This window comes from Malaclemys terrapin, chromosome 1, assembly GCF_027887155.1.
Source record: "Malaclemys terrapin pileata isolate rMalTer1 chromosome 1, rMalTer1.hap1, whole genome shotgun sequence".
Classification (NCBI taxonomy): domain Eukaryota; kingdom Metazoa; phylum Chordata; order Testudines; family Emydidae; genus Malaclemys; species Malaclemys terrapin.
Window position 1 is genome coordinate 19,438,403 of NC_071505.1, and position 19,231 is coordinate 19,457,633.

The 19,231-nt window shown below is 43.1% G+C and overlaps 1 protein-coding gene across 1 annotated transcript in view; it reads left to right on the plus strand.

Annotated features, from left to right (window-relative positions):
* Positions 1-13,318, plus strand: part of SEMA3E (semaphorin 3E) — a 229,448-nt gene extending 216,130 nt beyond the window's left edge. Inside the window, exons 15-17 of the mRNA XM_054017241.1 lie at positions 4,250-4,317; positions 7,086-7,225; positions 9,137-13,318. Coding sequence (XP_053873216.1) covers positions 4,250-4,317; positions 7,086-7,225; positions 9,137-9,589 — 661 coding nt within the window. The 3' untranslated portion in view covers positions 9,590-13,318. The remainder of the gene's footprint in view (positions 1-4,249; positions 4,318-7,085; positions 7,226-9,136) is intronic.
* Positions 13,319-19,231: the final 5,913 nt, after the last annotated feature.

Here is a 19,231-nt window from a genome sequence, read left to right on the forward strand (position 1 = left end):
AAGGGATTTAAAGGGGCCCAGAGACATGGCTGAAGACCCTGGTGAGGATTGACTTACAGTTCTGGTGGGAGTCTAAGAAGGGGATAAGTTTCCTATGGAAGCTCAAGCAGAGGTCTGGACTTAAAGGAGCCCAAGAGGGTCAGAAGAGAGAAGGCATCCTCAGGAAGGAAAGGCTGAGTCCATCTTGAACCAGGGAATTGGATGACTTTACTTCATATTTGTTTTGGACTTGAATACCCAAGAAGGGGTTTATCCATTTTACAACGTGATTTGGCTGAAGGGCTGAGCCACTGAAGACCCACCTAATGAGGCCAACAACCTACAGGATAGCTACCATGATGTTTTTTTTTAAAAAGGCCCCAGAAGTGATCCTGGCAATTACAGACTAGTAAGCCTAACTTCAGTACCAGACAAATTGGTTGAAACTATAGTAAAGAACAGAATTATCAAACATATAGAAGAACATGATTTGTTGGGAAGGAGTCAACACATCTTTTGTAAAGGGAAATCATGCCTCACCAATCTATTAGAATTGTTTGAGGAGGTCAACAAGCTTGTGGACAAGGGTGATCCCAGGGATAGTCTACTTGGACTTTCAGAAAGCATTTGACAAGGTCCATCACCAAAGGCTCTTAAGCAAACTAAGCAGTTATGGGATAAGAGGGGAGGTCTTATCATGGATCAGTAATTGGTAAAAAGACAGCAAACGAGGAGTAGGAATAGATGGTCAGTTTTCACAATGGAAAGGTAAATAGCCGCAATTTCCCCAGGGATTTATACTGGGACCACTGTTGGTCAACATATTCATAAATGATCTGGAAACAGAGGTAAGCAGTGAGGTGGTGAAGTTTGCAGATGATACAAAATTACTCAAGATAATTAAGTCCAAAGTAGACTGCAAAGAGTTACATAGGGATACTGCAAAACTAGGAGACTGGGCGACAAAATTCATTGTTGATAAGTGCAGATTAATACACATGGGAAACATAATCCCAGCTATACATACAGAATGATGGGGTCTAAAGTAGCTGTTACCACTCAAGAAAGAGATCTTGAAGTCATCATGGATAGTTTTCTGAAAACATCTGCTCAATATTCAATGGCAGTAAAAAAGCTAACAGAATGTTAGGAACCATTTGGAAATGGATAGATAAGACAGAAAATATCATAATGCCAGTATATAAATCCATGGTACACTCACACCTTCAATCCTGTGTGCAGTTCTGGTTGCCCCATCTCAAAAAAAGATTTATTAGAATTGGAAAAGGTACAGAGAAGGAGAATTCAAATTATTAAGGCTGTGGAACAGCTTCCACATGAAGAAATACTGGGACTATTCAGCTTGGAAAGAAGGCATCTATGGAGGGATATGACAGAAGTCTACAAAATCATGAATAGTGTGGAGAAAGTGAATAAGGAAGTGTTATTTAGTCCTTCACATAACACAAGAACCAGAGTCAACCAATGAAATGAATAGGCAGCAGGTTAAAACAAACAAAAGGAAGTACTTCTTCACACAGTACACAGTCAACCTCTGGAACTCATTGACAGGGGATGTTATGAAGGCCAAAACAAAGCTGGATTCAAAAAAATAATTACATAAATTCATGGAGTATAGGTCCATAAATGGCTGTTAGCCAAGATGGTCAGGATGCAACCCCATTCTTCGAGTGTCCCTAGCCTCTGACTGTCAAATGCTGTGACTGGATGACAGAGGATGGATTACTTGATGATTGTCCTATTCTGTTAATTCCCTCTGAATCATCTTGCATTTGTCACCATCAGAAGACAAGATACTGGGTAGATGGACCATTGGTCTGACCCAGTATGGTCGTTCTTATGTTGTAACAATTGATCCGATGAACTAAAACCAGTGTTTTATTTCATCAATTTCAAATTATTCTTGTTTTAACATGTTCATATTTTTTTCTGAACCATTTTCCTAGCCTTTCAGTCAGGTTTCTCTTACCACAACTGTCACTCATAATAGCAAAATGTCACCAAACTTGAATGAGGCAACGAATAGAGGAAAATGCTGCAGGATCATGACTTTCATTAGCCTTTAGCCCATGCACTGATTATCATGAGTCAGAGCACAATTGATGTCTACTGATATCCTAGTCACCCAAAAAGAGGCCTCAGTCAAGACTGATGGGGCTCATAAGACGAGTGTGTAGTCAAGGCCAATGTCTGAAACACTTCGTGTATTCACACCTAGGACTAGAGAATCCAAGTCTTTAAAAATGTCCCCCACTGCCCGGGATCCTAAATATGCCTTGCTAGCTGATGCTTTATTCACCCTTCTCAGTCTCTTAACTGTGGATATCGAGAGGCACAGCTGCCATCTTTATGTCCAAGTAAGAACCACCAGGGCAAGATGAAAAAGTCACGTGATTATGACAAAATTCCAGCGTTCATTTAATAAAAACAACATACGTTTCTATTCCTCATGACTATGAAGAAAAACTTGAATATGTAAACCAAGTATAATTAGTGGTGAGATGTCTTCCAAGAATCTGCAGAAAGGCTGGAACAATAGTTGATCTGCCCCACATATCTTAATGCGATGTTAATTCTGAGACCTACCAACAGCAGGTTCCTCCATGTGTGGTGATAGGATGAGAACTCCTACCTAGATTCCATAAAGCAACCTCCCTAACACCTCCTCATCCCCACTTAACATTTCAACATGTATGGTATTCCATTGGCCAGGTCCTCAGCTGGTATATAGCAGCAGAGCTGTAATGAATTCAGTGCACATGTGCTGATTTACACCCGCTGAGGATTTGGTCCCCTGTGTCCTGGTGGCAGGAAGAGCTGTGTTAATTACTGATATTTTTTAAATAAGAACAAAGTCATTAGGCTTGGCTTATTTCTGCTATACATTGTATATAGTAGGTACACATTAATACAAAAATAATTGTGGTCTAGGAGGTTCACCATGTTGTCTGTTCCTTTTAATCAGCTGTTCAGCCTTGCATATGCAAGACTGATAGTTCTGTATAATTGTTCTTTATGCAAACACAGGAAAATTATCCTGAGTTCTAACTGTAAACTTTAGGACTCAAAATACAGCAACTTTCAAGGTGGTAAACTCAGCTTCCTGATACTTTCTTTCCTAACAACTAGCTTTAATTTTATTTATCGTAATGGTCAGAGAACAAAATGTTCAAAATAATAGCATCATGCTTGTGGGTATCCATCAGAGAGTTAGGTATTTGCATTTATTTTCCATAATTTTGTAAATAACTTCTTTTCAAAAACCGAGAGAGTATTGTCTAGTGGTTGGAGCCAGGATTCCTGGGTTCTTGCCTCAGCTCTGCCAGTGACTCAATAGATAGGCTAGTTTCCCCTTTGGTAAAATGGGAATGATAATACCAATGATGTAGGAGCATTGGGAGGCTAAAGTAATGTTTGTAGAGTGTTTTAAGTTCCTCTGATGAGAGGAGTTATACAAGAGCTAAGAATTAAAAAAAACATCCGCACAGATTGTAAACTGTGAAAGACTCAAAAGAACTTTTCTGCTAAATAGTGTCGTGTGTGTGTGTGCGTGCGTAAATCTTGCAGCCAGTAAATTCAACCGCTTAGGAATTCCCCTGCCTATGGGAATGCTCAGTTACTGTTGAGTTGCTATAACAGCTTCTATCACAGGCCTTCTAGTAGGGTGACCAGACAGCAAATGTGAAAAATCGGGATGGGGGTCGGGGGTAGTAGGAGCCTATATAAGAAAAAGACCCAGAAATTGGGACTGTCCCTATAAAATCAAGACTTCTGGTCACCCTACCCTTTAGGGTCTGGGATACAGAGCATGGTTAAAGGAAGAGAATGTTTTCAAGTTACAGCAGCTTTCATGCTGCTCCAGATTTTGCCAGGGATCAGAATGGTAAACACTTAAGAAAGCTTACAGCTGCCTCCGGTCTTCTTTCCCCTAAACTAGCACCAAATTGGTCCAGAGTATCTGGTTTCAGTATCTATAGACTGAGTCAAATGTACATATCTGAGACTTTCCTTTAGACACACAAGACTTCTCCAGACAGTCTCCTCCTTCAGGCATCTGCGCACCTTCAGTTTAAGTGGAGGAAAACAGTACTGATGTATGAACTTTATTCCACGCAGTGATAGTGCTGGCCAGTGTTTCAGCAGTAAGATGGAGTTCCCTGAATTTCTAGTGGGTCCAACTTTAGTGTAAAAGGTCAACAGTCCAAAAGTTAAATGTATTTCTTAAAACAATTCCATTTTTCCCCCCCAGACGTTTCCGCAGGCAAGACGTTCGACATGGAAATGCAGCTCAGCAGTGCTTTGGCCAGCAGCTCATTGGTAATCCACACACAGTACAGTGAATGCCTAGAGCAAGCAGCATGGATTTGACACAGGGGAAACATCAAGGGCTCAGTCTGACCTCAGCTACACAGTTTTTATACTGATGTAACTCTCTTGCTTTCAGTGGAATTACTCCTGATTTACACCCTTGACATTAGAAGCACACTGTAAGGACCAACATCCCAATGCAGGAAAGCTTCCCCTTTCAAGGCAGTGCTTAACCATGTACTGTGCTTAAGTCCCATTGGATTCAGTGAGACTTAGGAGCATGCTTAAGTGCTGTCCTAAATAGGGATGGACTTGCATTCATGCTTAAATGCTCTCCTGAACCACAGCGCAAATCCTGCAACGTGCTCAATGCCCTCACATCCCATTAATTTCAACCACTGCTACTGTGTGCAGTATAAAAACTTAGATAAGTAGCAGCTGCCAGGATGTGCTGAGATCCTTGCCAGATCAGGCCCAATAAATCTAAAGAAAAAGAATCAAAGATCAGGGGTTTCTCTGTGACAGATGTTTCTCCAGAGAATTTTTTTGCTGACATTGTATTTTTCTGCAGGATGGATTAGAATTTGAAAGGGAAATATTTCAAGATGAAATATTTGTTAAATTTGCCCTGAGTCATTTCATACCATCCATTTTCAGCAGGATAGCATAATATATTCCACGGGGATTTCTGCTGGAAAAAAAAAATAGAGGGCATCTATGGCAAAACTGCATGCAATGAAGATTGTAGATTTGATTGCAAACTACACTAGGAACCTCACAATAGAGCATAGCAAATTAAAATAAAGAGAGAAAGAGAAATTGTAATGGTTATTAATTCACAAAAATTGATCATGAGTTGGTGTTGGGAAAATATTCTCCCTACACTCCACTCCTCTTATAGTGCTATAAGAAAATGAACTAGAAAGACTGCTGCCTTGTTCCACTATAGCATCTCCTTTGTCTGTTCTGCCATGGATTTCACTATATATAGGAGCCTGCAACTGACTCTTGGTCTGTCACATTCAAATGAAATTTTTATTAACATTTGGGTGGCAAAGCTAGACACTTGTACTTTCTGTACATGTGTAGTAGAGATCTGCAGTAGAGCTGGGCTGGGCATGGTTTTCCCATCCCATGAATATTTTTGAGAGTTCTAAATGTTTTCCTGTCTTGAATTAAGGGGGAAAATGACATCTCAAAAATATTTGCAGTCTGAAAAATTGTGTTTTGTTTTGCATTTTGGATCAATTGAAAGAGTTTGTTTTGATAATTTTGGAATGTTTGGTTTTGATTTTGATCCCCCCCACTCCCCTTTAAACCTTCTTTCAGTCTAATTAGCCTTTATTTTGAAACACAAAGTTACTTTGAACCAGAATTTTTTGTTTGAAAATGTTGAAATGAAACATTGACAATTGGAATCTTTTTCCTTGACAGAAAATTAATCAAACCCAACCTTGTTTCGTGAACAGTTTGCTTTTGATGAATCAACATTTTTAGTTAAAAAAAAAAAAAAGCCCATCATCAAAAAATTCCCAACCAGCTCTAAGCTGTACAAATTCTGGACACACTGTACAAAACAGTTTAGATGTTCATGGGTTTTGAGGGTTTGATCATGTAACATGCTAAGAAATCTGGTCCCAATCCTGAAAAATAATGTATCCCATGCTTACTGTCAAGCATGTAAGTAGTCTTATTGGTGTCTGTAGTGGTTCGGACTCACCCCTGTGGCGCCTCCTGCTGGTCTCTTCTGGGAATTAGCTCAATTCAGCGTTTGAGCACCCCCTGCAGGCTGGTGATCCGCCTATCCCCTGGCCTCCCGTGTCCCTCCCTGGACCCTGGTGCCCTTTTACCTGGGGTGCTGCCCCCTAGCAGGACCCACCACAGATCTGGGTCTCCCCTCCCAGGGGAACCCCCACCCACTATCCCCACCTCACCTCAGTACCAGGCCACTGCCAGTCACCATCAAGCCCCTGCTTCCTGGGGCAGACTGCAGTATCAGCCACTCATCACTGGCAAAGGAGGGGTGGGGGGCTGGACCTGCTGCCTCTGCCTACCCAGGGTTGTCCCTTTGCAACCCCAGTACCTCTCTGGCCTTACTCTAGGCCCACAGCCTAGAGGGTTCCCAGGCCAGAGCTCCTCAGCTCCATTAGCCTTCCTCCAGCCCTGCTTCCCTCAGGTACCTCTCAACTCCAGACAGCCAGGCCCTTCTCTCTCTAAAGCAGAGAGAGAACTGTCTGGGCTTCTGGCGGCCCTGTCCTTTATAGGACCAGCTGAGCCTGACTTCCCACTCAGCCAGGGAGCTGCTTGCCCCAACCACAGCCGCCTCCCAGGGCTGTTTTTAACCCCTCTGGACCGGAGCGGGGTGACCACCCCGCTACAGTGTCATTGACTTAAAATTAAACGCATACATACGTGCTTTGCTTAGCACTTTGCAGGGTCAAGCCTATAGACACATGTACAATCACAATCACCCGTCATGCAGTACTTTGGCAGTACCTTAGGGCTGGATCCTATGAGATCCTGAGGTGATCCATGCCTTCCATTCCTTCTGTACAGAGTGGGAGCAGAGGGTGCTCCACAATTCACAGGATAAGGCCAGTAGTAGGTAATAAATTTCAATCACTACCTGGAGGGCTATGGATCAAATTCCATTCTAAAGGTGAACCTCAAAGGAGTCCTTAAAAAGCCCAAAGGAAATGTGCTTAATGAAAAGGATAGCATTTATTTTAGTTACACAACTGGCAAATAAATAAAAAAAATCTTACTTTCCTTCACAGGAGAAGCCCTGGAGAAGACCGAAGAACGGATAGTATATGGAATAGAGTACAACAGCACTCTTCTGGAATGTACCCCTAGAACTTTACAAGCAAAAGTGATCTGGTTTGTGCAGCGAGCCCACGAAGCCAGGAAGGAGGAGGTAATTTCCCATGTAATTCTAGTTATACCATATTTATAAAAAGGGTCTGTCATATTAGGTAAATGAGCCTTCAGTGAAACAGCCTGGTACCAGTTGGTGTAATTTATATAGATTCATAGATTTTTAAGGGCAATTGGGAACATTATGATTATCTAGTCAGACTTCCTGCATAAACGGGCCACGCCATTTTACTCAGTGATTCCTGCATCAATCCCAGTAATTGATGGTGAAATGAGAGCATACGTTTTAGAGGAGCATCCACTGGCGGCTCTTGAGTATTTCATTTGGGGAGGCTTACACGCACATGCCAGAAGCTCCCTAGAAGTGGGGGGACCACCGGCCCCTGGACCGCGTCCCCGCCCCCCAAGGCCCCATCTCTTCCCTTGAGCCCCCCCACTCCTCTTCACCTCCTTATTAAGGCCCCCCCACCTCTCCTCTTTGCTTCTTCCCCCGAAGCCCCCCTACCCACCCGCTCGCTCACTCCTCTCCGCCTTTTCCCTCAAGGTCTGCCCCCACCCACCCACTGCTTGCTCCTCTCCCCCCAAGGCCCTCCACTGGCCACTCGCTCCTCTCTGTGGCAGAGAGGAGCATGCAGGGGGTGGGGTAGGCTTCGGGGAAGAAGCTGAGTGGGCCCTGGGGCATAGAACAGTCGGGGTAACAGTGACCCCCCCTCAATTCTGGGGAGTTTCACTTCCAGCACTCCAAAGGTGGTGGGCCAACGTGCTTCCAAAGGGAGGTGACCCACGCCACATCCACAGCATTTGCCCTCCAGCATGGAAACCCCCTAACCCCATCCCCGCACAGCCCTGACCCCCAGCTCCGAGCCCAGCCCCTCTGAGTCGGACACTCCCCTGACCCCATCCCCCCACAGCCCTGACCCCCAGCTCCGAGCCCAGCCCCTGTGAGCCGGGAACCCCCCCAACCTAGAGCCCAGCCCCGGGCAACAGCAGCACCGCCCCCAGGCAGCGACAGCCCATTGGCACCAACCATCACCATCACCCAGCAACAGCCCATTATGTAATTGCAAATGTATACATACCATTAAAGCATTTAATGTTTTTAAATAATGTATTTAGTGTATTTACAAATTAATTTTTGAGTATATTTCACTAGTTATTTTTTACAGTTCCAAATACATGTTACTATAGTATTACAACTTTTTTTTATGGAAGGGGCCCCCGAAATTGCTTTGCCCCAGGCCCCCTGAATCCTCTGGGTGGCCCTGTTTTTTGGAGAGGCTTAGCTTCCCCTAGCTTCTTACATGTGCCACCCATGAATGCATCCAATCTTCTTTTAAAACTTCAAAGTTTTGCAAATGATTCCAATGATGAATGTCTATCACTTAACAATTTGCACCTTATTTCCAATTTGAATTGTCTAGCTTCAACTTCCAACTATTAGTTCTTCTTATTCTTTTGTATACTAGTTTAAAAATGCATTCCACCATCAGATATCGGCCTTACAGGATGTGATCAGTGCTATCTATCTTAGTTACTTATATGGCCCCTGTGACAATTTTCAATGTATTTATCCTCACAATACCTCTATAGTGTAGGGAAGTGCCATTTTCCCCATAGGGAATCAAGGCACAGAGAGACTAAGTGACTTGCCAATTCTCACACAGGATGCCTATAGCAGGCCAGTAAATTGAACCCAGGTTTCCAATGTCCTATGCTAGCACTCTCACCACATAATCTCTTCCCTCCTGCCATAAATGTAACGCTGTATGTGCTTGAAAAAGGCATGTTACAGGATCTTAGATTTGTGTCTAAATACTGACTGCTGAATTTGTAGCCAAGTCCCTACGGTACATTTAAAAATGATTGCACCAATGTTTCTAATGTAGTACTACAATCTTGTACTCACTGTGACTGCATTGATAATACAGTGTATCATTGGCTCATTTCTCAGGTGAAGACAGATGACAGAATCGTCAAAATGGACCTTGGCCTCTTATTCTTAAGGCTGCACAGGCTGGATGCAGGGACCTATTTTTGTCAGACTGTGGAACACAGCATTGTTCATATAGTCAGAAAAATCACCCTGGAGGTGGTGGAGGAAGGGCGCGTGGATGAAATGTTCAACAAAGACTATGAGGAGGACATACCTCACAAAATGCCATGCCCAGCACAAAGCAGCATTCCTCAGGGATCGAAGCCGTGGTACAAGGAATTTCTGCAGCTAATAGGGTACAGCAACTTCCAGAGGGTCGAGGAGTATTGCGAAAAGGTGTGGTGCACGGACAAGAGGAGGAAAAAGCTGAAAATGTCCCCATCCAAGTGGAAGTACGCCAACCCACAGGAGAAGAAGGCACGCGTCAGGCCAGAGCATTACCGCCTCCCCAGGAACGTAGTTGACTCTTGATGGACAAAATCCATCCATTCTTTCTGGGAGAATTTTTATTTGGACCTAAGGAATAGGGAGAAATCAGTTTTGGGTTTGGTAACTGAAACAGGTTTATATATATATTAAATAATGGGACTGAAAACAGAAAAGTGTTCTGTTAAATTATAGCTTATACTAGCTGTTTCTAAATAGGTCATTGCATCCAGTGTTTTCCATGTAAGGAGAACATTGACAATCATTGTACTTTGAGTGCTTTAGTCAATTTCCCATGTGGACCATGCTTCTGCTGTATATTCTTGCATATTAAGGGAATATTAAAGTAAACTCAGATAGCTAAGCATTGACAAGCAGAAGAAAAATGTGATGTATAATTTCCATTGGTTTCACAAATGTCCCCCTATTGCTTCTAAAAGCAGCACATTGCAAGATCTTAGCTTTCACTTGTGGCCTGTTTGTCTGTATTCGTAAGAGCCACAAGTTTTGTTAGTGTGGTATACTCTTATTTCTAAAGATGTTGAAGGGGAATCTTATTTACTTCCCATCATTGCTTGTCTTTACCAGTAATTTATGAAGCACAGTGTACTACTATCACAACTAAATAGTACTGCCTTGTAACTTGATGTAAGTCAAATGCATGCAGAGAACAAAAGCAGAATGAAGTTCTTCAGTGTAACTTGCTGTAAGACATTGGAGTAATAGTTTAGTCAGAGTGTAAATCATGGTTATGGCAATGGACAGTTGGCTCAGTAGATATAAGATTTATAAGAATGCCCTCTTGTGGAAAAAGAGAGCATTTCCTTATCTTGGTGGTACATTTTCTCCAGAAATTTATATACTTGAGTGTTATCCACGTTCTCCTGATTTGCAGCCTAGCTGTTAGTTTTACAGCCTTTCTGCTGCATGTGCTGAAATCTCAAATATTTCAAACACAGGGTTAGAAATCACTTGTACTGGGGAATAGAGCTTAAAGAAATAAGCAACATATTAAGGCATTCAATGTACTATGCTTTTGGTGTAGCAAATACTGGTGAAAGAGACAGGTAGTGAAAACAACTTGTATTTGTATAGTTGCATGGTCTGATTTACCTGATATAGAATTTCTTCTTAGCACAGCTATTTTGCTGAAATTGTGAATACTAGGGATGTGGGATCAAAAGAATAAGAAATCACTTACCACCTAGAATTTTCAGAGTATCACTAAAAAAAATACAAAGCTTTAATTTTATGTTTAATTTTCATATTTTTCTTAAAAGCGTAACACATGTTAGCATGAAGAGTCACATGAGAAATTGGATGTGAACATATGAATTAGAACTAAAAAAAATTGAAAATATAAGCTCCAGTTGTGATATAAAAATATGAATCACAATTAGCACAGCTGGAAAACTCTAGCTGAGTGTGAGTTCTGCAGGATCCTTTCCCATCTCCTGAGATGGGTTTTAGTGTGTGAATGATTACATCCCAATTGTGTTGCACCACTAGATAAATCAACTGCTTCAGTCAGAACATGACCCCAACCATAATGAATAGCCCCAAGTCTATAAAATTGGTCTGTCTCACAATTTTGAGGTAACCAAACATATATTTCAGGGATATTCCAGTTAACAGGTTCATATACAACTCTCATTCCACCTTCAACTTCTAATCAAGAAACGGTGTCTGGGATTAACGTTCTGGGGCACACAGATTTGTTATTAACCTAGCAATCCTGTTATTAACCTAACACTAGAGTAGAGTTCATTGCTGTGCACTCCAGTGTCTCTAAGATACTCTGTATGTGGAACGAACAAAACACTGTGTCTGAGAGAAGGCAGTTGCTGGGATCAGAGTCTAAAGCTAGCATCGGAGTGAGCTTAACTAGGATCTTATCTCTTCAAAAGCATCATTTGCTGGGTGCTCAGAGGGATGCTGTGTGCAACTTGCCAGTAAACAGAAGCAAAAGGAGAAGCAGGATTTCATATTATATCAATCACACAGATCGATAAACCTCTCTAGCTTCTAGTTATTTTAAGTAGCCTGCAATTTATCTAAGAGTTTGCATGGCACGTAGCTAGAGGGGCTGGCTCAGTGATCCAGTGGCAAGGCATGAGGAGATCAGAGCTCTCTGCTCCCTTAACCAGGAGAAGCAGAGAACATTATGGAAAGCGCATCTACAGCTGCTTTGGGAGAGGGAACATCTTGTAGCCGCACCCTGTTGCTGATGCTGTGTATGGTGTGAACACCCAGTGCAGAAAGCATCAGATGAATTCATTCTGCAATGCCAGTTTGGGGCTGGAGAGGCTTTACTCCAGTTAGTATCATATATATTACTACAGTTTCACACAAAATTGTAGCACTGAAGTCTACGAAGTAGGGGAGGAAAACATATATACCCATACGCATCCCTACCTATTACTTACCTCTTCTTAATTAGCTAAGCAAAATCTGACTGGCATACACATACCATCTGACTCCCCCTAGTGGTACATTATTACAACCCCACAGAAGTTCTCCGGCAGCAGGTAGGTAGTAGGTTGCTAGGGTGACCAGATGTCCCAATTTTATAGGGACAGTCCCGATATTTGGGGCTTTTTCTTATATAGGCTCCTATTACCCCCAACTCCCTGTCCCGATTTTTCACACTTGCTGTCTGACACCCTATAGGTTGCTCGACATTTAAGAGTAGTGGGTAAAGAAATGAAGAATACTAATAGGAGAGATCCCCTAGGTTAAAGGAAATATAAATTCTCTCCTCCTCCAGGCATTACTGGACATAAAGGCATTCAGGTTTTCCAAGTGAAAAATAATCTCTAAAGCAATTCATTGATTGGGGGTTGGGGAAGATGCCTGGTGTCTGTCACGGCAGAGATAAATTTGTGTTATAGGAATATAATGGGGATTCTTTATTCAGGCCACTGGACATGGACAGCCTTTGGAGTTCTCCCAAGCTCTCTAGCTCTCAGAAGAACTAAACACAGCTATTCGAGCGACGCCACATCTCCCCAAATCTTGTTCTGAACTGAATCATCATAGAATGTGATGCTCCACTACTGGGGTATCATAGAATCCACAGCTCTTTAAGGGTGATGTTGGCATTTTATTAATTTGTTGTCAAGTAGCTCAGTGCTAAAGGCTCATGTCAGAAGCAGTACCACGTAGTGACAGAAGTAACAAATCCTCTGTCAGCTTGAGGGAACTAACTCAATTATGTGTATATGGAATTCTCTGAGATTATAGGTGGAAATCAGGTGATCCACAAACCAGAATTTCTGTTTCAACACAATATATTTTTGATAGTTTCCTTTCCCAATGTTAGTTAAATTTGGAAAATCATCTTAAATTCTTAGCTTGTGCGGGGCCAGTTTGAGGATCTTTAAACCTTCATCATTAATAGTGACCGTAACAATTCCTAAAACCAAGATCTCCTTTAAAATTATGACGACTGCGGAAGAAGAGCAAGTGTGACAATAATGCATTTGAGTCAGATATGCATTTTTCTGCACAGAGGTGCTTTTATAGTAGGCAACGTTATTTAAAATGCTTCTTTGTGTATATACTGGGTGGTGGTGTGTGTTTCTTTTCATTATGGATTTGATGTATTTTGTATGTGCATGAAGTGGCCTAATTATATAATGAAGTACAGTACAGTATTTGGGTGATATAATCTGTATGGCTTCCTGTTATTTATTTCGGAGCTTGTGGAGCAGTATTTATTTTCACTGATCACCCAATTGATATATTATCTCCCATCAATTTCTAGTGTGGATTGCACATTTCTGAGGACAGAATTTCGTGACAAAAGACTGGCCAATTATAATCTGTAGCAGTTCACTGAGAGGTAACATGAGTTAGTGGACAAGGAACTAGAGGGCTAGTCTACACTACAATTGCTACAGCTGGGCAGCTGTAGTGTCTCTCGGTGCTCTCCCATTGGCATAATTACTCCACTTCCCCGAGTGGCGGTAGCTATGTTGGCGGGAGAGCGTCTCCTGCTGACATAGCGCTGTCCACACCGGCGCTTAGGTCGGTGTAATTTATGCCGCCCCCCGACCAAATTAAATTATACCGAAGTAAGCACTAGTATGTTCAAGCCCTGAGGACTCATTAGGCCTGGGCTCTGATGCTGACCTACTGTGTTACCTTGACAGGTCACTTCACAGCTCTGTGTCTCTGTTTCCCCTCCTGCTGGTTTACTGTCTTGTCATCTGAGCCCTTGATCCTGCAATTTGTTGCAAGAGGCACTTAGAGAGTAATCTCTTTGGGACAGGAGCTGTCTCCCACTACGTTTATGTACAGCTCCTAGCATGATGTGGCCCTGATCTTAGGGCTTCTAGGCACCACTCCAATACAAATAATAATTATTATTGCTCTAAAACTTTTTGTTACGGGATGTTTGTCTTGTATACCTCAACATAGGTCTTAAGACTCTGCCTAACTTTTCTGTAGCAAAGAAACGTCTCTTGTATGTAGCTCAAAATTGTGAAAGAAACAACACACGCACATATGCACAAATGTGCGGACCTTCATTTGGCTGAACAGATGAGTCAGTAACCATATTTTGAAATGACACACATATTATTTTCCAGCATAATTAATATACTGGTGGAGCTGCATTTTTATTAGTATTATTTTGGAGGAAAAAAATCAATTTTCTGTCCTTGAAAAAGTAGTGAACCCGTTTCTTTTGGGGGGGGGGGGGGAATCCATGAATATCCTCATTCTACCTAGGAGCAGCGAAGTTGGAGTTATTTATGCCACCTCATGTCTCTAGGTCCAGAAGTTACACATACTCTTGAAAGCTGCACTGTCCAGATAAGAGGCACTGGAAGTGAGCTTTTTACATTTGTGACCTAGCAGGATGTTTGTTATTCCCATCAGCCCTGTGAATCCATTTCCATTCACCAAACTGCTGTTTTCATTTGAGATTTTAAAGAGCCAGAGGGAGGATTCCTGTTCATTTACCTCAGGTAATTGGTGCAAATGAAGCCGTGACTGGCAAGTCTTGTTTTTTAAGTGATTTTTTTTTCTTTGATAAAATACTTTGCCTAAATAATACTGTAATCTTGCAAAACTGGAACAGCTGACAGGATCATGATGCATCAAGTACAAATACTACTAGTTATGATTATTTAAAACAAGGAGTTAATCAGTGTTTCATTGTGTCTCAGGCTCCAATCCTTCAACTAGACCCCACACACCAACCCTCGTGTCCACACGGACCACTGTTGCAGTCTGTGGCCTGCGAAGACATTATTGCCCCTCCAGACCAATGCAGCGTATAATACTATAGCTGAGATTGCAAAACACTCTGTAATATAAGGATGTACAGAACATTAACCCTCTGTTTCCTAAAGTCAATGGGGCTGTTCATGGGTGCAGGGGTCAGCCAACATGAACCCAGCTGCAGGTTTGGGACTTTAAAGCCTGGTGCTTTAAAGCCCCAATAAGCACTAGTATTGCAAGCAGGTCTCCCTTTTACCTACAGGGAGCATGTAACAGGGTGCTGGCCAGGAGGTCCTGAGCCAGCCCTCTGTTAGCCCAGCCCCAATTAGGAAGCATTGATTGGACCTGGCTGAGTATGCCACGCCTAATTGGATAGAAGGGAAGCACCTGTGGACCTCATTAGCCAGGGGGCTATATAGGGTGGGCAGGCCGAGCCAGAAGGAGCCAAGGGCTGTGGATCCCTGCTGGCTGGAGAAGCTAGCTGTCTCCCAGGTTGCTACTTGGCAGCAGTCTGTAAATAGAAGTGGTGGGAGCTGATACTGTAAATAAAAGGCACTGGGGATTGCACTCAGAAGAGGTCTCTGGCTGATTTGTTGCGAAGACATGTGACCTCCTTGCAGCAGAGCCCCACTGAATTCAATGGAGCTTTGCATAGTAGCAAAGGTAGCCTGTTTGGAGCAGCCTTTGGGATTAGGGCCATAATAAATCATCTATTTAGGCAAATATTCTTATTTACAGCGCTTAGCAAGTTATGGCAAAGCAAAATGTTCCTTTCACTATGAAGTCTGGCTGCTCCAAGTGGAGACTGTGCTACTATTGATAGTGTTATTGCACATTATTTTAAATACTGCAGCTGAAAAAAGGCTATATTTGCTAACTGTTCTATTTAATTTCTTTCCGTTTACGTATACATTAAAAGCCATCTTTCCTAAGACCTCCCATCAGTGTTGAGAAATGTTAAAACATAATGCATCCAGCAAAATGGGTGATCTCCGAGTTATTGCTTCTGGCTGTAGACTAAGAGAACACTCCATTGATTCATATTCTGAAGGTTTTCTTCACACCTGAAAGTACTAGAACCCCTCCACACACACACACACCCCAATTTAACAATGAGAGCTCAAATCCACCTTCAATGTAGAAACTGCTGACTGGAATAAATTGGGGAAGGGTTCCAAACCCCAGAGTATCACCTCTTCCAACTGTTGCATGACTGTATTTAATAATCATGGTTGATGCATATATTTATAGAGTGCTTAGGATGGGTTATACCAACTCCACTCTGGACAAAACAGGGTTAACTAGCTAATTTAGGCCCTGCCTCTCTGCACCAGTGAGAGATGTCAAAAGTGGAGGGAGGAGCTTAAAATGGAGAAACCCAGCTCAGTTGCTGGCAGACTAGTGAGGTGAGCTGTCTTGAGCTCCTGGAGTAAGGGCTGGCTAAAGGCAAGAACTCAGCTGCTTGCTCCCCAGTGACTCCGGCAGGGAAAACCTGCTGCAGATCCACTTGTGATGGGACTGTACCTTTGCCAGTGGGCATAGATGGACCCACAGTTTTACAGAAGCTCTGAGGGAAGACAGTTTGACTACAATCCTGGGATGATTTGTGTTTGTTTACTGAAAACCCTTGGGTGGGGCAGACTATCTGGGGCTCAGCCAGAGGGCTGAGCTTCTTAAGACTGGACTGATGGTCACTGCTGAAACACCAGCGCCTTCCAGAGCAGAGGCCCATGTGAGTGTTGGGGCCTAGTCCAGGGCCTAGGAATGTCCTGGCAGAGGAACAGTGCCCTGACACTGTGATGTGTAAGTGCTAATTGCCATACACCTAAACAATCATTAGATCATAACAACTTTCAGGTCATTTTCTTGGTGCATCCATATGATTTCCACAACCTCCATGGCTACTGCTTGACTGTTTTACTCACCTCTGCGATTCTGGCTGCGAATCCAAGTCCCGGTGTGGAACTTGAAGCCACAACCCACGAACCCCCGAGATATCAGAGGTACTATAAAGCAAAAAGTGTGGGAACATCCTGTGACCAGTCACTTCTTAAAGAGAGAACAAATTGTGTGCATTAGAAAGAGAGTGTTTACATGAAATACATGACTGTGGAAGATCATCTCTTGTAAAAGAGGGCAGCAGCCAAATGGTAAGCTACTCCCATTGGGCTCATTCTGAGGAAATGCTTGGCTTTGCCAGAGGTGGATTTTTAATAAAAATAATTTTATGGTGGTGATTTTCATGGTGGCTAATGGAGTTAGATGCTGATTTGGGTACCTGACTCTCTTCAGCATCTTTGAAAATACCAGCCTATATGACTTTCAGAAAGCTAAACTGTATCTTCATAGTTATCCAAGGAATTATTTTTTCCTTCCTTTCTTCTTTTTTTAAATCAGAAAAAGATCAGGGACTTGCATTGTCTTGCTAGAGCTAAAAAGCAAACAAACAGAACCCCCCCTGAAATAATTGTAACACATCGGCTGCAAAGTACCATTTACAATAACTTCATATAATGCATAGGTCTGGCTGTTACAGAGAACATTTATTAAGTGGAATACAGTAACTCCTCACTTAAAGTTGTCCGGGTTAATGTTGTTACATTGCTGATCAATTAGGGAACATGCTCATTTAAAGTTGTGCAATGCTCCCTTCTAATGTCGTTTGGCAGCTGCTGGAAGCGGCGTGGGCCAAGGGCTGTGCTGGCCACCCTTCCCGCGGACCAGCTTTGAGAACCACTGTACTAGAGAGCATGCTGCTGAGAGAGAGAGAGGGAAATAAAAGTGGAGCCGATTGCACCAGTTGGCCAGCAGATGTCTTATACACCAGGGGATCTTTCAATTTCAGAGAAGCTTAACTTGTTTTGGGATCACAGAGGATGGTCATCCTCTGTACCAACCCCTCCCTCCCCACATGCTGCCCCCCAAAGAGCTTCCTTATTTATCCAGCATAAAAAAAAAGTGTGTGAGTGTACCCTTCCCTGTGCTATACCCATAGACAACAGTTACTTTGTGTGCTAACTAGAACTGAACTCTATTATAATCCGGGCAGTGAAGTCTGCTCAGGTTACACAGACAGTAAACTGGCTTCAGGTCTGATTAGTGACAGACTTCATGTCTGGCAGTGAAGTTGGGGGTGCATGGGGTTTTCTTTTGGTGCATGAGGGACTTTCACCTCATCAGAAAAAGTGTGGCAAGTGAGCCAGGGCCTGCTCAATTTAAAATCAATAGAGTTTCACCCTGGACTTCAAAAGGAGCAGGGTCAGGCCCTATGTCTCTGTTTTCACTGGAGGCACAAACTTCTGATGCTTTCAAGCTGAGAGTTGGCTGTCTGCCTACATGAATGTGCTGAGGATACACAATAACGGGCACTGGTGTGGATCGTAGCATTGTGAAGAATGGGAGGCTTATTTCTGAGCCATTTGCTCTTTGTGCTGTTTTCTGGTATATTGCCTGAGTGCTGTAAAAACTGAAACAAATCCTCTTTATGCTCATGTTCTTATAATAGGAGGTGAAGGTCTCAATACCTGTAACAGTCAGCATTTAGAGAGGGGCAGGAGGGGGCAATTCCATTTCCAGTAGGGTTACCATATCTCATAAATAAAAAAAGAGGACCCTCCGCGGGCCCTGACCCCGCCCATTTTCCCACCCCTAGCCCCGCCCCAACTCCGCCCCTTCCCCACCCTAACTCCACCCCCTCCTCCCTCCCACTCCCAGCCAGGGGGAAAGGGCTGCCCCAGCGCTACCGGCTTCAGGGTTTGCCGGGCAGCCCCCAGACCCTGCGCCCCCAGCCGGCGCTTCCCCAGCGCAGCTGGAGCCCGGGGAGGTCACGGAAAGTCACAGAATCTATGACTGCCGCGACCTCCGTGACAGAATTTACAACCTTAAAAAGAACTAATTAATAACAGTTGGCCCTTTGATCTAGACTAGCTGACCCCTCTGTGATATCCTGCAGACTCACCAACTCCCATGGAATGGAACACACACTCCAGTACTAAAAGTTTTTCTTAAATAGACAACTGAGATCGAAACTTAGCCCTGCTCTGTTTATGTGTTTGGTTCTTGTGCCAACATTGAGATGGTTAGTCCTTTCAGCCAACGCATTTTATGCCATGTAAATTAACAACTGTCTGAGTTTTCTATGCCCATGGTGTTATCCTCAATTTCCTCCCATTACTAGAGACCGATTGGCCATTGTATATATGTAACCCACTGTCCAGTGTATATTACATGCTACTTTTCTAGTGTCTCATCCACAGAGCTTATAAATCTGCTACAGCTATAAACTCAGATGATGCTGAGTCATGCTTTTAGTTCTAGAGGGCCTAGGTTCAATCTCTGGTTACAACTCATAATTGTGGTCTCTATATACTTTTGAATGGACCAGTTATGTGCCAGTTACATGGACTCCCAGAGAACAGCATCATGCAGTACTTACACTAGGCTCTATGCCCCCTAGTG